This window comes from Chiloscyllium plagiosum, unplaced genomic scaffold (genome assembly GCF_037043375.1).
Source record: "Chiloscyllium plagiosum isolate Xiang-an unplaced genomic scaffold, Cpla_swu_hap1 HiC_scaffold_45, whole genome shotgun sequence".
In the NCBI taxonomy this organism is placed as follows: domain Eukaryota; kingdom Metazoa; phylum Chordata; class Chondrichthyes; order Orectolobiformes; family Hemiscylliidae; genus Chiloscyllium; species Chiloscyllium plagiosum.
Window position 1 is genome coordinate 39,227,297 of NW_028270183.1, and position 23,402 is coordinate 39,250,698.

General features: G+C 42.7%; 1 protein-coding gene across 1 annotated transcript in view; it reads left to right on the forward strand.

Moving 5' to 3' along the window:
- atp13a1 (ATPase 13A1) overlaps positions 1–23,402 on the forward strand; it is a 144,605-nt gene that overhangs the window by 53,356 nt on the left and 67,847 nt on the right. The window contains exons 12-18 of the mRNA XM_087983349.1: positions 2,085–2,205; positions 10,827–10,984; positions 13,215–13,390; positions 14,284–14,394; positions 20,656–20,781; positions 21,476–21,584; positions 23,250–23,402. The exon at positions 23,250–23,402 is cut by the window's right edge and continues 47 nt beyond it. Of these exons, the coding sequence (XP_087839475.1) occupies positions 2,085–2,205; positions 10,827–10,984; positions 13,215–13,390; positions 14,284–14,394; positions 20,656–20,781; positions 21,476–21,584; positions 23,250–23,402 (954 nt within the window). The remainder of the gene's footprint in view (positions 1–2,084; positions 2,206–10,826; positions 10,985–13,214; positions 13,391–14,283; positions 14,395–20,655; positions 20,782–21,475; positions 21,585–23,249) is intronic.

Consider the following 23,402-nt stretch of genomic DNA (forward strand, 5'->3'; position numbering starts at 1 on the left):
TAACAAATATTAGAAATTAAAGTGGACCCACCGTATAAATACCATTGATACAACAGCAGGTTTGAGGTTTTGAATTCTATGGCAAGGAACTCGCCTGCCTCCCTGAAGCCTGACCACTAATCTAGAAGGCACAAGTCTGCAGTGTGATGGAATATTCTACACTCATCCAGATGAGTGACGAAGTTCGACACCATCCTGGACACATGGAGTCTGCCTTGATAGGCAATTCATTCACCAGGTTCTACATTCACTTCCTCCTCCACCGATGCAGAGTGATAAGTGTGTACTAGCTACAAGATGCACTCCAGCAACTTACCCAGACTACTTTAATAGTACCTTCAAAATCAAAAAAAATCAGAAGGGCAAAAGCAGCAAATGTATGGGAGTACTACCACCTACAGGTTTCCCTCTAAGCCTAAGCACTCTGTCACAACTTGGAACAATGTTGCCACTCCCTCAGTGTTGGAAAAAAGTGAGGACAACAGATGCTGGACATCAGAGTCGAGAGTGTGGTGCTGGAAAAGCGCAGCAGGTCAGGCTGCATCCGAGGAGCAGGAGAATTGACATTTTGGGCATAAGCCCTCCATCAGGAAAGATGAAGGGCCTTTGCCTGAAATGTTGATTCTCTTGATCCTCGGATGCTGCCTGACTGGCTGTGCTTTTCCAGCACCACACTCTCGACTTTGTGTTGCCTGGTTAAAATCCTGGAACGCCCTTCTTGATAGTTCTGTAGGTTTCTGACCCCACAAACTACAATGCTTGACTACCTTTCCAGAGCAGTTAAGGATGGATAAGAAACCTAATTCATACCCGTCTTCCAAGAAAAAGCCTGGATGTAGTAATTGGGAGCATAAACCAGGGATGCTACTTCCTCTCTAGCTTGGGGAAACTGTAATTTGTGGTGGTGGTATTGTTGTTGTTGTAAAGTTCTCCAGCTTCGCACAGAGATTAAAGCTGGGAGAAGAGCATGAACTGTGACCTCCAATTCCTTAATACTCCTGAATAACAACATTTTTGTTCTAGAGGACACAGCAGCATGGTGGTATAGTTGCTAGACTAGTAATCCACAGGCCCAGGCTGCTAATCAAATGATAGCTGGAATTTCAATTCACTTAACATCCGGAATTGAAAGCTAGCTTCCATAATAGTGTCCATGAAACTATCACTAATTGTTGTTGAAGCCGAGAGATTGCAGAGATGTCATAGATTTTTAAAAATTAATTTTTGTGGGATCTGGGTGTTGCTGGCTGATCAGCATTTATTGCTTTTCCTTACTTGACTTTGAGAAGGTGATGATGAGCTGCCTTCTTGAGCCGCTGCAGTCCACCTATTGTGGGTTGACCCACAATGCTCTTGGGAATTAACCTGGATGCTGGTTGCTAGCTGAGTCAGAATTTATTCCTCATGCCTAATTGCCCATAGACTATTTTAAAAAAAAAAATCAAACCACATTGCTGTGGATCTGAAGTCCTGTGTAGCCCAGACCAGGTGAGGATAGCTGTTCCCTTCCCTAAAGGGCATTAGGGATGTCCTTTAGCGAGGGCCTGATGGGTCCCCCCCGTCCCCCCGCTCTTAAACATCTCTAGTTTAAAGTGATGGATTGAGCTAGTGTCAATTACATTTTGTGTGAGGAACTGCTTCCTCACTGCTTTTGAGTATCCTGAATATCAGATCTTGAGGCCATGTCCCTTTGATCTACTATTTCACCTGCCAACAGAACAGATTTATCCTGCCTGCCCTATCAAATTACTCTGTAATCTTCCATACTAAAGGAGGTACAAGCTCTTCTAGTTCAGCCTAAATGTTGTGATGAAATTGCTGTATTTCATTCAAGACCAAATGTAATAGTTATTTGGTTTAAAAAAAAGTGCATTTCCATAGTGCCTTCCACAACCTCTGGATGTTCCAAACTGCTTTACAGCCAATAAAACCTTATTATGGTCTCGTCACCGTGATAATTTAAGAATGCAGTCTTTAGGAAAGCCTTCCTACAAAACATTTGTATTTGATTCAACTTCACACCAGTAAATTCTGCAGACTGATGCTTGGAACAGTAACATTCTACCTGCTGCTTCCTCTTTCAGACGTTTACTGCACAGAACCTTTCCGAATCCCCTTTGCCGGGAAAGTGGAATTCTGCTGCTTCGATAAAACTGGCACTCTGACGAGTGATAATCTGGTTGTCAGAGGGGTCGCAGGACTCAGGTGAGCATACCTTCTTGGAGCACAGTTGCATGGATGGTGGTCAAAACTAGCATTATTTCCTTTCTGTGTTCTCTCTTTCTCCTCTGCCCCAACCTAAAAGTTCCCCTCTTCCCAATTTCTTCTAATGCTTGCCACTCTGCATCCATACTTCTTATTGTCACATCATTCTTGGAAGAACCTTCTAGACTCAAAGCTCTGGAATTCGTTCCTCACTATAATACTCCTTTTTATTGTTCAGTGCTTTGAGGTGCTCCTTAAGACATCGCACCTTTGAAGTGCCTTCAGTTGTCTTTCAGTTAAATAGTAGCATTGATTTAGTAAGCTGTTCTTTGTGAGAGTACCTTAGAATGCAGTCCAATCTATTTCCAAATGTATCTTATCATTGAAAATGCAGAGCTTCACTTGCCTACCACTTCTTCCCCTTCAAAAAAAAATTCCAGTACCTTTGCTGAGCCTAGCTGAGATTGGGAGTTTGTTGTGCATGCTGGCAGAATCACACTCTGCAGCATGCACAGTGTCTTCTGAAAACAATACCTCATCTCAACATTCAGCAATCTTTATAAAAGAATGGCACCGTCCCATTTCCTGCATCCGATGGACTGTCAGTTTGAAAAGTCATCTTGCCAGCACCGTTAGGAGATTGGCAGCAAATGTTGGCCTTGCCAGAAATGGTTCTAGCCCATGGAAGAAGAAAAATTAAAATCAAAAACAGTTTGGGGTTCCTAACCTGTTGTAAATGGAATGCATTTGCTATGTTGCTTGTGTGTTTATATTTTGATTCTTGGCAGAGTGAGAGGTCCTAGCTCATCCCTCCCAGTTATATTTAAACAAGATCATTAACTTGGCCAAAGTTAAACTGCATTCTTAAACAATGTCTTTCATAGCAGATTGGGGCAGTACGGTGGCTCAGTGGATAGCACTGCTGTCTTACAGCATCAGGGACTTGGGTTCGATTCCAGCCTTGGGCAACTGTCTGTCTGGAGTTGGCACATTCTTCCCAATTGGTTGCCTCCCACAGTCCAAAGATTGTAGATTTGGTGAATTGGACATCTTAAATTGCCCATAGGGTCCAGGGATGTGTAAATTTGGTGGATTAGCCTTGGGAAATGCAGGGTTACAGTGATAAGGTGAGGGGGTGAGAAGAGTTTTAGTGAGATGCTCTTCAGAGAGTCAGTGTAGACTTGTTGGGCTGAATGGTCTGTTTCCACACTGTGTAGGGGTTCTATGATGCCCCGTCACCAGCAATACCATCAAGATAGTCCATATTGATTAAAGTGAGATGCTGACAGCAAATGTCTTGCTCCTACCAAATGTTAGTAGAAATTTGAGAGTAAAAGTTGGCAATTGCAGTTGTTAAAAAACATTTATTAGGCAACATTTGGAGGATTGTGTGCACTTCTGGCTGCCATACTTTGGACCAACTTGGATTGTTTTCACTTGAGGGTCGGATGCTGAAGAGTGACCTGATAGAAGTGGATTAAAATTCTGAGTGGCATGGATGGGATAGATAGTTGGGAGTCTTTTTCCCAGGGTGGAAATGTCAAAAGCTAGGGAACATAGATTTAGGATGAGAAGGGGAAAGTTTAAAAGAGAAAAGCGGTAGCCGAACCTTACTGATGGTATATATGTGAACTGTGCCAGGACCACTACCTATGGAATCCATTTACAGCATTGTCCCAAGCTTGGATGAAGGCAGAAAAATATGGTTGCTGAATTTGCTGTTAACACAAAGGTAGGTAGGAAAGTAGGTTGTGAAGGGACATGGGTGGTTACAAAGGGGATATAGATAAGGGAGTGGGCAAAGATCTGGCAAATGGAATGTGATGTGGGAAAATGTGAAATTTTCCATTTTGCCAGGAAGAGTTAAACAGAAGCATATCCTCTCAATGGTGAGAGATTATAGAGATTTGGGATAGAGGGATCTGGATATCCTGGTGCAAGAATTGCAAAGGTTTGGAAGATAGATACAGCACATTATTAAGAATGCAAATAGAACCTCGTCATTTATTGAGAGGGAGATTGAACACAAAAAGTAGGCAGCAACGATGAGACTGTAACTTAAATTTTGTACACAAACTTTATTTCTGGAAGTTATAAATGCATTGGAAGCAGTTCTGAAAAGGTACCCTTGACTAATACCCGGAGTGGACGTGTTACCTCGAGGAAAAATTGAACAGGTTAGGCTTTTACATCCTTTGGAATTTAAATGACTATGAGATGCTTGATTGAAACATATGAAACTTGATAGACCTTGACAGGTGGCTGTGGGAAGAATGTTTTCTCTTGTGTGAGAATCTAGAACTTGGGGTCACTGTTTAAAAGAAGTAGTTGCCTATTTAAATAGCGATGATGGTTTTTTTTCCTCAGAGTGTCTTTGGAACGTCCTTCCTTAAAAGGCAGTGGAAGCAGAATTTTTGAATGTCTTTAAGGCGGAGCTAGATATATTCTTGATGAGTAAGGGGACAACAGACGGAGCAGATTCAAACAGCAGAAGAGTTTTATTCTGCTTCTGATGCACATGTGTAAAGCTTCCTTCGTACTGTCCCATCAAATATTTCTGGGCAGGTACAGGACAGGTTAGATGCCATATAAAATTCTTTGAGCTTTTCGATCAAAAATGCTATAGTGGGATAGATGTCTGATGTAATCCTGCTGTAATGATTAGGTTAGATTATCTACAGTATGGAAACAGGCCCTTTGGCTCAAGATGTTGATGCTGACCCTCCGAAGAGTAACCCACCCAGAGCCATTCCCCATGTGTACCCCTGACTAATGCACCTAACAATATGGGCAACTTAGCATGGCCATTTCACCTGACCTGCACATTTTTGGACTGTGGGAGGAAACCGGAGCATCTGGAGAAAATGTAGTCCGAGGCTGGAATCGAACCTGGGTCCCTGGCACTGTGAGGCTGTGAGGCAGCAGTGCTAACCACTGAGCCACTGTGTACTGACCATATCCACAGTTTTGATAATTGCATTGCTGTGAATGGGCTGAAAATGTTGAACGTTGCTGAACAGAATTAGAATTTGATCTGATGCATTCTTTGTTGATCAATCTCTCCATCTCTACATGAGTATATGGATTTGGTAAATGTCAGTAATCCTTAGTTCTGAGATAGTCTGCGATACCAACACCCGATTGCTGAAGAGAATCCGGTTCTATTAATTTCACAATTTGAAGCTTTCCCTTCTGTTTCAGGACTCTCACTGTGGCAATAACTTTGGAAGTAGTCAATTCTTAAAATCCAAGATGTTTTCAGTAGCTAATAGTGACCCCGAGAGAGCTTTGTGGAAATTACAGTCTGCATAGAAACTAAATGAAACTGCAATTTTTTGGCAAACTTCTCAAACAAATGTTATTAATCTGTATTTAAAAATATGGTGATTGGTCTCTCTTAGTTTGCCTTCCCTTCATTTTATGTTCACTGTTGAGTACATTGTCTCTTTGTTTCCTGATTCGTTTGCGGCTGGTTGTTGTGATTAGTACCATTCTTTGCCAATACCTGGTTCCATTCTTATTATCCAGTCATGGTAGGCGTATCACCTTTGTGTAATCTACTCTGCTCAAGAGACTTAACTGCCAAGATCTAGGTTAGCATTTAGAATACTGTGATAGATTTGAAAGTGCTATCTTCGGATGAGATTTTGAACCAAGACCCCTCTGTGATCGTAGAATTCCTACAGTATGGAAACAGGCCATTTGGCCCAACACGTCCACACAGACCCTCCGAAGAGTATCCCACCCAGACCCATTCCCCTATCCTATTACTCTGCATTTCCCCTAACCCATGCACCAAGCCTACACATCCCTGACCAATATGGGCAATTTAGCACAGCCAGTTCACCTAACCTGCATATCTTTGAATGTGGGAGGAAACCCACACAGACACTGGGGAGAATGTGCAAACTCCACACAGATGTCATCCGAGGCTGGAATCGAACCCGGGTCTGTGGCACTGAGAGATAGCAGTGCTAACCACTGAGTCACTGTGCTGCTCCTAAAATGAGCATAAAAATGCAATGGCCTGATTTTTGAAGAGGAGTATTACAGATACTAGTCTTCAGCCAATTCAATTCACTCCACGTGATCAGGTCGCAGTTGAAGGCACTGGATATTCCAAAGCTTTGGGCCCTGACAACATTCCACCAATAGTACTGAAGACATGTACACCAGAACTTGCTGTACCATAGCCTGTACACAAAAAAACAGGACAAATCCAACCTGGCCAATTACCGCTCCATGAGTCTACTCTCGATTGTCAAGAAAGTGGTGGAAAGTGGCATCAAAAATGTTATCAACCAGCACATACTCAGTGATGCCCAGTTTAGTTTCTGCCAGGACAATTCAACTCCTGATCTCGCCCCAACCTTGGTTAAAACTTGGACAAGAGGGCAGAATCCCAGAGGTGAGATGAGAGTAACGATCCTTGACATCACGGCTGCATTCGATAAGTGTGCCATCAAGCAGCCCTAGCAAAACTAGAATCAACTGCTATAAGGACAAACAGTCTGCTGGTAAATAGGAAGATGGTTGTGGTTGTAGGTCAGTTATCTTGGCTCCAGGACACCTCTGCAGGAGTTTCTCTGGGCTCAACTATCTTCAGCTGCTTCATCAATTACCTTCCCTCCATCATAAGGTCAGAAGTGGGGATGTTCACTGTGCAATGTTCAGCACCATTCGCAACTGCCCACACTGAAGCAGTCCATGTTTAAATACAAGATCTGGACAGTATCCAGGCTTGGGCTGACAAGGGGCAAGTAACATTCGCAGCACCTAAATGCCAGGCAATGACCATCTCCAGAAACAGGCAATCTGACCATCACCCCTTGACATTCAGTGGTGGTACCATCTATTTGAATTCCCACTATCCGCATCCTTGGGATTACCATTGACCAGAAACTCAACTGGACTTGCCACAGTGGTTACAGAGGCTAGAAGTACTGTGGTGAGTAACTCACCTCCTGACTCCCTAAACCCTGATGTGGAGATGCTGGTGTTGGACTGGGGTGGGCAAAGTCAGAAGTCACGCAAAACCAGGTTATAGTCCAACATGTTTATTCGAAATCACAAGCTTTCGGAGTGCAGCTCCTTCGTCTGCTTCCTCTGAAAGCTTGTGATTTCAAATGGCCCTTTTTGATTATGAACTGGTGTCCTGTAACTTCTGACTTTGTCTCTAAACCCTGTCCACTATCTACAAGGTACAAGTCAGGAGTATGATGAAATACTCTCCACTTGCCTGGATGGTTGCAGTTTTAACAACACTCAAACGTGACATTATTCACCACCATCTTCTCAAGAACAACAAGAATGGGCAATGGATTCTGGGGCAGCCAGCAGCGCCTTTGTCCCAGGAATGAAGTTTTAAAAAATGTAATGCATTACCAACTTCTCAGTTCAGTTCTAAAGTTCGATAGCAGCCATTGGCCTTGACAGCGACCAATTGCGAATACTTCACTGGGGGGAAAAAAAAGCCAAATGTCGCAGAAGTTCAAGCTTGATACCTCAAAGCACTAGTTTTCAACTGTGGCTCAGTTTTTCTCAATCTTGCCTCTGAGTTACAGTTCTCTGGACATTGGACCACTGAAAAATGAAGCTGGAGAAGTATAATGGAGAGCAAAGAAATAACGGAGGAATTGAATAGGTGCTTTGCATCATTCATCTAGATGAAAGACACCATAACTTACCAGAATTCCAGGAGAGTCCGAGGACAGATGTGATGATTGTGGCTGTCACTAAGGCAGAGGTACTGGGGATGCTGAAAGATCTGAAGGTAGACCTGGGCCAGATGGACTACACCATTTGCTGGAGGTCTACCTTCCACAGAGGTAGGTAAAGAATAACTTGGACAAAGGAGATCCAGCAGACATGAGCTGTTTGTATTTCCAGAAGGCCTTTGACAAGTTGCCATATAGGAGGTTGCTAATTAACATACGAGTCTGTGATGTTGGAGTAAAATACTGGCATGGAATGACAATTGGCTAACTGGCCGAAAAGCAGAGAGTGAGGATAAAGAGGTCTTTTTTCAGGATGGCAGCTGGTGACTAGTGGTGTTCCACAGGGGTTAGTGTTGGGGCCACAACTATTCATAACACTAACAATATGGACAGGCGAACTGAGGCCATTGTTGCAAGTTTGCTGATGACACAAAGATAGGCGGAAGGACAGAATTGGTTGAGGCTGCAGAAAGACTTGGACAGGTTAGGAGATTGGGTAAAGAAGTGGCAGATGGAATGCATTGTAGGAAAGTGTGAGGTTATGCACATTGATAGGAAGAATAGAGGCGGGCATGGTTTTCTTAATGGGGAAACAAATCTTTGTAAATTTGAAGCACAGAAGGGCATGCGAATCATAGTTCAAGATTCTTTTAAGGTTAATATGCAGGTTCATACTGGCAGTTATGAAAGCAAATTCATAACTGCCAGTATGCATTCATTTCAAGAGGGCTACAATACAAGAGCAGGGATGTACTGCTGAGATTGTAAAAGGCACTGGTCAGACCACATTTGGAATATTGAGTAGTTTTTGGCCCTACGTCTGAGGAAGGACGTGCTGTGTTGGAGGGTGTCTCGAGGTTTACAAGAATGATCCCAGGGAAGAAGAGCTTGCTATATGAGGAGCAGTTGAGGACTCTGGGTCTGTACTCAATGGAATTTGGAAGCATGGTGATGGAATCCGATTTAAACTTGTAGAATACGAGACGCCTGGAAAAAGTGGACATGGAGAAAATGTTTCCATTAATAGGAGACTAGGACCTGAAGGCATGGTCTCCGAGTAAAGGGACAGCTCTTTGAATGGACATGCTGAATTTCTTCAGCCAGTGGGGGGTGAATTTGTGGAGCTCACTACCACAGAGGGCTGTGAAGATCAAGTCATTGTTGCCTTTTATGTCAGAGATGGATCGGTTCTTGATGAGTAACAGGATCAGGGTTACTGGGAGAAGCCAGAAGAATGGATTTGAGAAACAACAGCCATGATTTGATGGTGGAGTGGAGTTGATGGGCAAAATGGCCTAATGAGTTTCCCGTGTTTTACAGACGGTTCTGCATTGTCAGAGATGACCTTATCTGCCTGTCTGGCTGAATGCTGAAGATCGTATTACACTACTTTGAACAATATCTGGAGGGACTGGTGTTGACAGGTTATTGTCCATCAGATTTATTTGGAACTGCAAGCTTTCGGAGCCCCTTTTCCTTCCTCAGGCTAAATGGACTTTCACCTCACTTGGTGTAAATAACATTATCTTTTGCAAACGAGAACAGTGTCAGGAATGGTCATGCAGGTGAACACAGTTGTAGTGTAGTTGCTCAGTCATACACAATGGTTCCTGATGCCCTTTCAGTTCATGGAGGAATTCTTACTTAAGAAGACTGTGTTTACAGTATTTAATCCTCTGAATCGTTGGAGGATTTTCATCCTCCTTGGATCTCTTCATGCCCTCGCAAAGGACCATAGTCTTATCAGGAAGTGAACCTCCAGTACAGTGGCTTTGGAGCAGCTGGCTTGATTGCCAGGTAATGGGATTTGTCCATTTTTTCAATATCCACATCAATTAAGATTTAACATTTAAGATTTGTTGTAAATTTGTAACTGGTTGTTGGGATAAAATATATACCAGTCACTACCAGGCATTTTGCATTGCACCATTAGAACAACAATTTGAAAAACTGTATTGTTTTATTTAATAGATTTGCAAACATTCACTTTAAACAAGATTTTCCACAATAAATAAAGACAATTCTAAGACTCAAATGTGCAAAAACAGTTAGATAATTCATTGACAGAAACCAGAACTGCACTTGCAGTTGTAATTCACTTTTAAACATTTAGTTTGATTTAATGTGTATGAGAGGGAAGTGCTCCCCCTAGTGTTGTGGTACAAATGAACACAGCTTTTGAAGAGTTGGGACGTTTCCCCCAGTGTTTAACCTTGGATCAAATCTCCAAGAATGGTCATTATTACATTGCTGTTTATTAAAATTTGCTGTGCACGAGTTGGCTACAGTGTTTCATAAACTTCAATAGTGGTTACCTTATTACCTATAAAACACTTCGTAACAGTGGAAAACACTAAATTAAAACAATTATTTTTCTTTCAGTGAAACTTGTACTTGTGGGTTAGGGTCCACAGGGGGAAATGCAGTTATTACAATGCATCTGTATTTATTGCAGCCTTTATACTTACTTTAATGTGATTCTGAGCAAAACCAGATTGCATCACAAGCATGCCACAGGTGCTCTAGCATCTCTCTAACTCTACTTTAAAGTTCTGACTATATCTAAGTATAGGAATTGTTTACCAGCAAAGCAGCATTATTCAATACAAGCTGCTCCACTCTCAAAATTCAAAAAGAACAAAGCAATGAATTAATAAAAAAAAATGACTGAGCAGAGTGAGTTAGTTTTTGGGGTCAGGAGTTCTAGTTTGGATACACACTTGATGTCCCTGGCTGGCTAGTGACTTAAGCCTTTATTTAAATAACCCTAACTCCAGTTGGTCATTTGGTTTTGAGATTTAAAATTATTGCGCAGAATAGGGTGTTAAAATTCTAGATTGGAAATTCTCTAGCCAAACTATTTGTTATGATGAGAATCTTCCATAAGACTTCCTCATGTTGCAGGGATGGGAAGGAGTTGATCCCAGTGTCAGAGATTCCCTTGCACACACATCGGGTGGTGGCGACATGTCATTCGCTGGTACAGATGGATGATGGAACATTGGTTGGTGATCCACTTGAGAAGGCGATGCTAACCGCAGTTGACTGGACCCTCACAAAAGGTGAAAAAGGGTGTTTTTGTATTCTATTAATATGGTGCTGTGAAGATAGGTCAGGCAACATCCAAGGAACAGGAGAATCGACGTTTCGGGCATAAGCCTTATGCCCGAAACGTCGATTCTCCTGTTCCTTGGATGCTGCCTGACCTGCTGCGCTTTTCCAGCAACACATTTTCAACTCTGATCTCCAGCATCTGCAGTCCTCACTTTCTCCTGCTGTGAAGATAGGCCCATTCTACATTAACTAGCAGCAACTGCCAGCATATAACAAGTATCCAAAGTGCATACTTTCTAAAAGTAATTCGCGTGCTGGATGTTTGAATGGTTTTGTTGATGACGCTCTGGTATCTGAAATTGAAGAATATTAGCTAATGCTGTTTTTAATGGCATTGCTATCGTGCAATATATATTGATGAATCAAACTTTTTGATATCTAGGTTAAGTCCTGCTCCTAGTGAGGAAAGAATGCAAAGAATCAGTGGTTACTGTAGAAGATAGCAAGATTTGTGCATACAGTCTTCCCCTGAAACTTGCTTTAAAAGCTGCACTCTTGCACACTCTATTCTGTTTTCAATTCTTGATTTTCCCTTTAATTCTCTTTTCTCTTTAGAATTGCACCAAAGACATTGCCTTTTCCAATATATGCTCTCCCCAGTCTACATGGGAGCATCTAAGATCTCATGAGAAATAAAAACCCTAGATCAATGAAAGGATACATACACTTGATAGCACCTTTAGATGATCCAATTGCTACAGATCACATTGAGTTACATTACAGATGCCTACTTGTAATGCAAGCTAATCTTCATTCAATAAGAAACAGGTTCAACTCTCCCTTGAAGGGGTACATTGAATTTATAAGTGTGACCTCTGGTTGTTTTTGACCTGTCCAGTTGAAATAATAGATCTGTGAGCACAGTTAATCCCTTTATATTTTTATAACCCTCAACCATATCACCCTAATTAATTAATTAGCTAATTAAGCTAATCTGGGTAACTGAAGTGCTTGAGATTGGGAATTAATCTTGTGGCCCTCCGCTGCACCCTTTCCAGAACCTCAGTATCACCACCATGTGAGGACACCAAAACTGGACCCAGTAGTCTGAGACCGAACCGAGGTCTTTACAAGAAAATAAATGGTATGCATTGTTTTATAGTGAGCTGTCCCAGAACCTTACTTATTTTAATTCTAGTTTCAGTGCATTGCTCATGAACCTTTACAGACTGATGCATAGAAACACCTAGATCTCCTTCTTTCACCATTGGCTTCAACTCTTTCCTTTATTTTTATGCTTTGCGTTTGCTCAATCCGCAAATATAACACTGCACTTTTCTAAGTTCAATATCATTAGCCAAACACAAACCTAATGCCCCAGCACACATTGATTGCACATAGAATAGTGCTCTAAACCCTATGTCTTATCATTTGCAAACACATGAATTATTGCCCTAACATCTACATCTAGATCATTAATGAGTGTGGGAAATATTGGAAGTCCTAACACCAATCATCTTTGGTAACTGGTGTCTGAGCAGGTCTAAGTCCTTTGATGAAACACTTTCTGCCTACAGATTTTCAACCAATTGTCTAATTGCTGTACTGGACTAACCCTTGGCATGGCACTGTATCAAAAACTGAATGTCTAAGTGGCAATGTATGCCAGGTTATTACCATGCTTGAACTTAGTGACTACTTCGGTCAATTTCTCAAAGCTATGCTGGGCCTCTGTGAGGCTGCTTTGACCCAAATGATCATTTGGTGCACCTGTAATGATTCCATCAAGCATTTTGCCTGTTAGTGACCTTGGGCTAGTGACCTTGCCCTTTGGGCAATTACCCAGATCTAACTTCACTTCCTGTTTGAATCTCTGGAATTGGATGTTAACCTTACAGATCTCACTCTATCAGGCTGTTGGAAATCTAGGCATGAGGCAAGTTGTCACATATCCTCAAAGGCTATTTAAGCAATTATGCCAAAATCTTGATATTTGAAGGCCCCATATACTTTCTAAGGTAATTTCCATGTTTACAGTTTTACTAATATTCTGAATAACACCAGTTACTGATTCAAATGTGTAGCAATGTAAAAATATTACCACAGCAGCAGTGTTGTTTTGATAAGCCAGTTTTAAATATTGGTATTTTCTCTTTGGCTCTTGTGTAGGAAAGTTAGCATTCAGCTAAACATTTAAAAAATGAGTTCTTTCCGTCACTGTTGATCTTCATTCCTCAGACGAGAAGGTTTTCCCCAAAAGTATCAAGACGCAAGGTCTGAAGATACATCAGCGATTTCATTTTGCTAGTGCACTGAAACGCATGTCAGTCCTCGGCTCTTACGAAATGCTGGGCTCTACAGATCTTCAGTACATCAGTGCTGTGAAGGGAGCTCCTGAGACACTACGTAGCATGGTAAGGAGTCTGCTCAGGCATTGAGCATAGTCTGAATATGAAAGAATGTGTCAGGAACTAGGGGTGAGGGTTAAATGGTAAATGTATACACAGAAATGTCCTTTATTTCATGGTATCTCAGAGGGTGGCATACCAGTAATGTCATTGTACTGCCAATACAGAGGCTCCGGCTAATGTTCTGGGGACATGGGTTCAAATCCTGTCACAGCAACAAGTGAATTTAAATTTAATTCATAAATCTGGAATGTACAGCTAGTCTCAGTCATGGTGACCATGACGACTCCTATTGATTATTGTAAAAACCATCAGGTTTGGTAATGTCCTTTAGGGAAGGAAATCTGCTGTCCTTACCAGATCTGGCCTATGTACGACTCCAGACCCACAACGATGTGGTTGACTATTAGTGCCCCGTGAAATAAACAAACAAGCCATTCATAACAGACGCAGAAATGAGAGCTCAACTAGTTATGTCCACATCCCACGAAAGAATAAAGAAAATAAGAAAAATAGCAAAGCCTTGATTCTTTCCCATCAGCTTCACTCACCCCACTGCAGCAGTTGATTGGAAGGCTCAGTTGCTATAAGCAGAAAATTGTTGTGATCTGCAGTGTGCTATCTGACTGGATTCAGTGACAACTTTCAAATATGGGTAAGAACCAGTGCTGTTCTGCAATTCTGTCCAGAAAGAACAGTTCATGATGGTTCTCTTCTCTTGATATTTCTGTCCTTCCCTGTGAGGAAAGATGTGTCCTCCACTCATTGTCAATCTTCTTGGCCCTTTGGTCATGATCAGTGTTTCATCATAGGAGACCCACAAGCCTCTGACACTTTGTAACTGATTCCACCATTAGTTTGGTTTTGTTTGTTGTTTAATGTGTGGGATTGTTTTCTAGTTCTCCGAACGTCCCAGTCACTATGATGATGTCCACACTGCCATGTCACGAGAGGGAGCACGAGTATTAGCCTTGGGATACAAGGAGATGGGATACCTTACTCATCAACAGGTAAAAATATGCTTGCGGGAGGTGGGGAGGGGGGGGGGGGGTGCGCAGGGGAGTGGTTTCTTGACTTTTACGCCAGTAAGGTGAACCTCCCTCTGTACAGGTAGCCATTCTGGGCTGCGCACTATAACTGTAGGTCGCAGTATTACAGTAGAGTAACTTCAGTAGAGCAGAACAAGATCTCCAGAGCAGTCAAGTCTCTCCCATTGAGGTATTCCCTGCAAGTTTATTTTTCTTAAATGCTTGTTTTTGACAGTTATTGACTCCTAAGAGATTGGAATAATAGACAGTGTCGTCATCATTACTTTCAAAAAAAAAGTTTTTCTCTGTACCGCCTTGTCCAACTGTCTTCCTGCACTGTCAGCTAATGGGAATAGCTTTTCTTTGTGTACTCTATTTTAACCTGTTGTTGTCTTGCAAAGGACAATAACCCCAGTTTCAAACTAACTTTATAGCTGAATTCCTTCATCTCTGGAGTCATTCTGGTTAACCTGCTCTGCACTACCTCAAAAAGCCTCACATCCTTCTAAACTGTCATGGTCTGTGGTGGATGTAATATTCCAGTTGTTGCTTCGCCAGAATTTTCAAAAGGTTCAGTATTACTTGATGTTTTTCTGTGCAATATTTCAGTGCATGAAGCCCAGGAGTTCATATGTTTTTCTAACTACTCTCCTCAGTATGTTGTCACCTTCATAAATCTCGACACATCTTGCCCAAGGTCCCTCTTTATGTAACTTCAAAGACTAAATGCAGAATCTATTGTGTCTACCTAATAGTTGGACCAAAATGTAGCACCTCTTATCTTTCTGTATCAAAATCCACTTGTCTGCCTATTCTGCTAGACTATCTATGTCATGTTTCAGTCAATTGGTATAATCCTCACTCAAAGAAAAAATGTTTTCCAAACACTGACCCTTGAGGAACACCATTGTCTACCATTCTCCAGTCTATTTTCCATCCTTCAACCAGTTTTGGGTCCAAGTTGACACAAACCCTCCTGTTCCATTAGATCCTAGTTTATGGTAGTACTTTGTCAAATACTTTCTTGATGGATGAATTGGACTGAAGGATCTGTATCTGTGCTCTATGACTTTGAATACATCCAGAGAGATTCTTCATAAAATCTATTATACTAATCAATCATGGTTTAACTTCAACAGTTTTTTTCTGTTCGAGATGTGGACATTGCTTTCAATGATTTTCAATCCCTCGTCACCCTGTGGCAGTGATCTTTCTTGATCTGCTGCAGCCCTGAGGGTGTAGGTCTCGCCACAGTATCATCGAGGAGGGAACTCCATTGGTGGTGAGGGATAGGATTCTGTTCATTGTGCAATGTTGCAGGAGATCAGTTGGTCACTTGATTAAAATGGGACATCTTTCCTAACTAATCCACTTTCATTCAAATGTTTATCCAATGCTCATTTAAATGCTCTTATAGTTGGCGAGTCTACTACTGTTGCAGGCAGTGTGTTCCATGTCCCTACTACTGAGTAAAGAAACTACCTCTGACATCTGTCCTATATCTATCACCCCTCAATTTAAAGCTATCTCCTCTCATCCTCGCCATCACCATCAGAGGAAAAAGGCTCTCGCTGTCCACTTTATCTAACGCTCTGGTTATCTTCTATGTCTCAATTAGGTCAGCTCTCAACCTCCTCTCTAACGAAAACATCCTCAAGTCCCTCAGTCTTTCCTCATATGACCTTCCCTCCATACCAGGCAACATCCCAGTAAATCTCCTCTGCACCCTTTCCAAAAGCTTCCACATCCTTCCTATAATGCAGTGACGAGAACTGTACGCAATACTCCAAGTGCGGCTGAGCCAGAGTTTTGTACAACTGCAACGTGACCTTGTGGCTCTGAAACTCAATCCCTCTACCAATAAAAGCTAACACACTGTATGCCTTCTTAACAACATCAACTTGCATGGCAACTTTTCAGGCATCTATGTACATGGACACTAAGATCCCTCTGCTCATCTACACTGCCAAGAATCTTACCATTAACCCAGTACTCTTTATTCTGGTTGCTCCTTCCAAAATGAATCATCCCACACTTTTTTCTGCATTAAACTCCATTTGCCACCCCTCAGCCCAGCTCTGCAGCTAATCTATGTCCCTCTGTAACCTGCAACATCCTTCAGCACTATCCACAATGCCACTGGCCTTGGTGTCATCTGCATCCTTATACGCCCTTATCTAGGTCATTTATAAAAATGGCAAACAGCAGTGGCCCCCAAACAGATCCTTGAGGTACACCACAAGTAACTGAACTCCAGGATGAACATTTTCCATCAACCACCAGCCTCTGTCTTTTTTCAGCTTGCCAATTTCTGATCCAAACCTCTAAATCGCTCTTGATCCCATGTCAAGAATTTTGTGCAGTAGCCTACCATGGGGAACCTTATCAAATGCCTTACTGAAATCCATATGCACCACGTCAGTCACTTTACCATCATTCACCTGTTTGGTCACCTTCTCGAAGAACTCAATAAAGTTTGTGAGGCACGACCTACCCTTTGCAAAACCGTTTTGACTATCCCTAATCAACTTATTCCTCTCTGGATGATTATAAATCCTATCTCTTATCTTTTCAAACACTTTGCCCACAACCGAAGTAAGGCTCACTGGTCTATAATTACCAGGGTTGTCTCTACTCCCCTTCTTCAACAAGGGGACAACATTTGTTATCCTCCAGTCTCCTGGCACTATTCCTGTAGACAATGACAACATAAAGATCAAAGCGAAAGGCTCTGCAGTTTCCTCTCTGGCTTCCCAGAAAATCCCAAGATAAATCCCATCTGGCCCAGGGGAATTACATATTTTCATACTTTCCAGAATTGTGAACGCCACCAGCTTGTGAACCCCAATCCCGTCTAGTCTAGTGGCCTGTACCTCAGTATTCTCCTCGACAATATGGTCTTGTTCCAGTGTGAATTATTCAGTGTAAAGTATTCATTTAACGCTTCTCCTATCTCCTCTGACTCCGTGCACAACCTCCCACTAATATGCTTGATTGGCCCTAAACTTACTCTAGTCATTCTTTTATTCCTGATAAACCTATAGAAAGCTTTAAGGTTTTACTTGTTCCTACCTGCCAACGATGTCTCATGTCCCCTCCTGGCTCCTCTTAGCTCTCTTTAGGTCTTTTCTGGCTAACTTGTAACTCTCAAGCACCCGAACTAGGGCTTCACGTTTCACCCTAACATAAGCCACCTTCTTCACAAGAGGTTCAACTTCCTTAGTAAACCATGGCTCCCTCGCTCAACCACTTCCTCCCTGCCTGATAGGTACATACTTATCAAGGACATGGAGTAGCTGTTCTTTGAATAAGCTCCACATTTCAATTATCCCCATCCCCTGCAGTTTCCTTCACCGCCCTATGCATTCCTACATCTTGCCCAATCGCATCACAATTGCCATTCCCCCAGCAATAACACTTGTCCTGTAGTTATATATCTATCCGTTTCCATTGCTGAAGTAAACATAACCAAATTGTGGTCACTATCACCAAAGTGCTCACCTCCGTCCAAATCTAACACCTGGTCGGGTTCATTACCCAGTACCAAATTCAATGTGGCCTCGCCCCTTGTTGGCCTGTCTACAAACTGTCAGGAAACCCTCTTGCACACATTGGACAAAAACTGACACATCTAAAGTACATATAGTATTTCCAGTCAATATTTGGAAAGTTAAAGTTCCCCATAACAACTACCCTGTTACTCACACTCCTATCCAGAATCATCTTTGCAATCCTTTCCTCTACATCTCTGGAACTTTCCGGAGGCCTATAGAAAACTGCCAACGGGTGACCTTTTCTGTTTCTAACCTCAGCCCATACTACCTTTATAGACGAATCCTCAAATGTCCTTTCTGCCACCGTAATACAGTCCTTGAATAACAAGGCCGCATATCCCCCTCTTTTACCATCATCTCTGTACTTACTGAAACATAGAAATCCCAGAACTTGCAACAACCATTCCTGTCCCTGCTCTATCCATGTCTCTGAAATGGCCACAACATCAAAGTCCCAGGTACCAACCCATGCTGCAGGTTCACCCACCTTACTCCGGATGCTTCTGGTGTTGAAATAGACACACTGTAAACCATCTTCCTGCTTGCTGGTGAACTCTTGCAACCTTGATACCTCAGTTCTAACCTCACTACTCTCAACCTCCTGGAGACTGGAACCGCAATTTAGGATCCCTGCTGAATTAGTTTAAATCCTCCCGAAGAGCATTCACAAATTTCACCCACCCAGCCACCCTCCAGGATATTGGTACCCCTCTGGTTCAGGTGGAGACCATTCTGTTTGTTGGGGTCTCACCTATCCCCGAAGGACCCCCTTTTTATCCAGGTATCTGAAACCCACCCTCCTGCGCCATCCTTGTAGCTACATGTTCAACTTCTCTCTCCCTATTCCTCGCCTTGCGAGCACATGGTACGGGCAACAAATCAGAGATAACCGCACTGTTTGTTCTATCACTAAGCTTCCACCCGAGCTCCCTGAATTTCTGCCTTAAATCCCCATCCCTTTTCCTACCTATGTTGTTGGTGCCTATGTGGACCACAACTTGGGGCTGCTCCTCCTTAAGGATCCTGGAAACATGATCCCAGACATCACGAACCCTGGCACCTGGGAGGCAACACACCAACCGTAAGTCTCTCTTGTTCCCACAAAAGCTCTTCTCTGACCCCTGAGCTACGGAGTGCCCAATGACTGCTCTTCCCCCTTTCCTTCTGAGCAACAAGGACAGACTCCGTGCTAGAGACCTGTGGCCGATGGCTTACCCCAGTAAGCCCCCACCTCACCCCCACTCCACCAATGGTATTCAAAATGGTATACCGGTTATTGAGAGGAACAGCCAAAAGGGATCCCTGCACTGTTTGCAGGTTCCCTTTCCGTTCCCTGAATGTAACCCACCTGCCATTTTCTGGTACCCGAGGTACTCCCTGTCACTTCTCTCAATAACCCCTCCGCCTCCTGAGTGATCCAAAGTTCATCCAGCTCCAGCTGCAGTTCCCTAACACGGTTTTCGAGGAGCTAGAGTTGGAGATGTAATCAGGGACCCTAAGTGGTGACCCTCACTTCCCACATTCTGCGGGAGGAAAATTCAACTGCCCTAACCTCCATTCCCACTATTCTAAATTCCCAAAGAGACTGTAGAAAAATAAAGAATAAAAAAAACCTAGTTACTAATCCGGCGCCCAGAACATATTTTTTGGTTAGAGGAGGAGGATGGAAGGGAGATATTACTTCATCAAGTCTCCACACTCTCAACCTTCATTGCTCCAAAGGTATTATCCAGCCTCTCTTCATGGCTGAAATGCTCTATCCCAAGGAACATCCTGGTGAATCTCCTCGACACCTTCTCTGCTGCATTCATGTCCTGCCTGTAGTTCAGTACTCTGACTGTGGCCTAACCAAGGTTCTGTAGAGTTCGCCTTGATCTCCCTGCTCTGATGATCTATGCCACGAATGATAAAGGCAAGTGTCCCTATTAACCCTGTCCTGCCACCTTCAAGGATTTGTAGGCAAGCAACCCAAGATCCTTAATTTCTTCTGAGCATTCTGCCATTCATTGATTACTCCCTTATCTTGATCCCCAGTGCCTCACCTCACATTTATCAGGGTTAATCTCCATCTGCCCATTTTACCAATCCATTTATATCGTCCTGTAATCTAAGACCTCCTTCCTCCCTGTCAATCACCCAATCTTTGTGTCACCAGCAAATTTACTTATCATCCCTCCAGCCTTCTCATCTGCATTATTTATGAGTATCACAAGTAATGAGGAGCCAGCTCTGACTGCCATGCATCTGGAGTCACATAAAGCATGCAATGTGGTTGACTCTTAACAGCTCTCAGATGTTTGTTTCAAGAGCAATTAGGAATGAGCAAAAAATGCTGGCCTTGCCATTGGTCTCCACACCCCATGAACACATTTTTTTTAAAAATGGTGTTTATAATTTGTGACCTATATCGAGTGTGATTCTCCTAATGGTGCATAAATATTTTTATTAACCTACTTCATAGAAATTACTTATAAAAAGCACTTGATGTCACTGGTGCCATTGTTGAGCATTCAGAGACTTCTGTGTTTAACAGGATGTAACATTTCTTGGTTGTATGGATTGTGTTATTCAGATCTTTTCTAGTGATTGCCTTGCTCTTGTCAGAGTGTGAAGTCTTGGTACTTTTACAAAAAGGATTTTGACTCCTTACCCACCAGAACTGTCAAAGTTGTTCCCTTTCTCCTCCCAGGTCCGAGCAATAACCCGTGAGCAGTTGGAGTCAGACCTGAAATTTGCTGGCTTCATCGTGGTTTCTTGTCCTCTCAAGGCTGATTCAAAAGCAGTCATCAGAGAGATCCAGAATGCATCACATCAGGTAGTTAAACCTCCCAATTCCACTTCATGCTCTCTACGTTTTGTAGATGCACCATAGAAAGCATTCTATCTGGATATATCACAGCTGGTTTGGCAACTGCTTTTCTCAAGACTGCAAGATACTACAGAATCGTGAACACAGCCCTGTACATGTTGCAAACCAGCCATTGACTCCATCCACACTTGCCACTGCCTAAAGAAAGCAACCAACGTAATCCAAGACGCCTCCCACCTCAGTTATGCTGTCTTCTGTCCCCTTCTGTTGGGCAGAAGATATAAAAGTTTGAATTCATGTACAAACATTCAAAAATAGCTTCCTCCTCACTGATATTAGACTTGTGAACAGACCTCTCAAATGTTAATTCTGGTCTCCCCACCTGCTCCTTCTGTATGGCTGTAGCACTGTTTTCTGCAGTCCGTTCTGCTACCCGCTGCATTTTGTAGATATGATCTGCCTATATAGGACACAAAATAACACTTCTCAGTGTAACTTGGTACAGGTGACAATAATAAATCATACTCAAAACTCTTGCTAACACTCATTCTCTCTTCGCTCTCCTCTCCCTTAGATTTTTGTTTTCTTTCTATCCCTAACATGCCCTTATTTATCTTCTGTTCATTGTACCTGTGCTTTGCCCTGTTCTGTCCATGTCCTTTTTTTCCTGCTGATCTCTTGTTTCTCCACCTCTCTGCAGGTAGTTATGATCACCGGTGATAACCCCCTCACAGCCTGTCATGTAGCCCGAGAGCTTCACTTCATTCAAAAGGAGCACACTCTTGTCCTCCAAGCACCACAAACTGAAGGTAAAACTCCCTCCTAACCAGCCTGATGTACTTGATGTTTAAAATGAGCAGAGAGAAGTATCCAGTTTTGCTCATGGCGAGCAAATGTGTGCATCCATATTGAGTTAACGTACAGCAGGTGCAGTAGAGTGAGGTCACTTATTCACCTTTCACCTTTATTCTACTGAAGTCATTGAATCCAACAGAATTCTTGTTATACGTCCCACTAGCACACTGATCTTAGCCAGGATAAACATAACTAACGGTCAGCAGGGAAAGCGGTATGGGTTAATGTTGGAGAGTAATGAGTTTATTATCAGAACTGGAATATTTGGGTGGCACACTGGCTCAGTGGTTAGCACTGCTGCCTTGCAGAGCCAGGGATCTGGGTTCAATTCCACTCTTTTACCTTCTTCATTAGTCTCTCACGTGGCACCTAAGCAAAGTCTTTGCTGCAATCCATATAAACTATATCAACTCTACTACTCTCATTTACACACCTCCCCTCCCTGAAAAGTCCAATAGCATTTGCGAGGCATGAGCTCCCTCTGAGAAGGCCATGCTGACTATTATTCCTGATCAAACTTTTCCTCTTCAATAGAGGATTAATTCTCTCCTTCAGAATTTTCTCCAATCGTTTCCCTAACACTGATGTGAGATTCACTGGTCTATCTCCACCACATTCGTTGCCTTCCAGTATTCTGGCACCTTCCTTGTGGCCAGAGACAAATGAAAAGTTTGGAACAGAGGCTCCTGTTTTTCCCTCCTTCATTTCGCACAGCAGCCTGGGATACAACTCATTCACGCCTGGGGATATGTCCAGTTTTAATCCTGGCAAATCCTCCAAACAGCTCTGCACTCCCAGTGTCAATCTGCTCAAAGAGACTCAACAGACCCACTTCCCAACTTTTGAATCTACCCAAGAGAAGGTAGATTATGAAGTACTCATTTAAGACCCTACTAGCAACCTGCTGCCTGAGCGCCAGGGACCTGGGTTTGGATCCCCCCTTGGGCGATTGTATGGAGTTTGCATGTTCTCCCCGTGTCTGCATGGGTTTCTTCTGGGTGCTCCTGTTTGTTTCAGACCAAAGTTGTGCAGGTTAGGTGGATTGGCCATACGAAATCACCCATACTATCCAGGGATGTGCAAGCTTAGGTGGGTTAGCCATGGGAGAAACGCAGGGTTCCAGGGTGGGGTGTGAATCTGAATGGGATACCTTCAGAGAGTCATGTAACTCGATGGGCCTAATGGCCTGCTTCTACACTGTAAAGGTTCTGACAAAACTGAACCCAAAAACGTTAAAAAGCTTAATCCCTAAACCTGTATTGATCTTAGTGTAGAAACAGCCACCTATCTGTAGGCTCCCCTCATATTACAAGCTGATCCAAGTAGCCAAAGTTTACTTTATAAGACACTTACTAAGACTTGTTCTGTGGTTTTATGTTCAGCTAAATGGAAACTTTTAAAATGGATCAGTGTGTATTTTTACTTGGGGCTGCAGGTTGAAGTATGATGTTACATCATTGTTTTAGTGTTGTTGTATGATTTTTTAAGTTAGTTAACTCCTCGAAGACTAATTGTGGCATTAAAAGTTTTAAGGGTTAACACCATTCCTGTAAAGGGACGTGTGGAGAACTGTCTCATGACATAAAGTTTAATGAGGTATTGTGTGCTCATCTCTTTAGATGCTTTATGGTTATGGGTGTCCATTGATGGTAAAATTATCCTTCCTGTGATTCCATCTGCCATAAGTGAGCTGACTGAACAGTATGACCTGTGTATGACAGGGGAAGGGCTCAATTATTTAAATATGGTGGACCAGCCCTTCCTGATGAAGC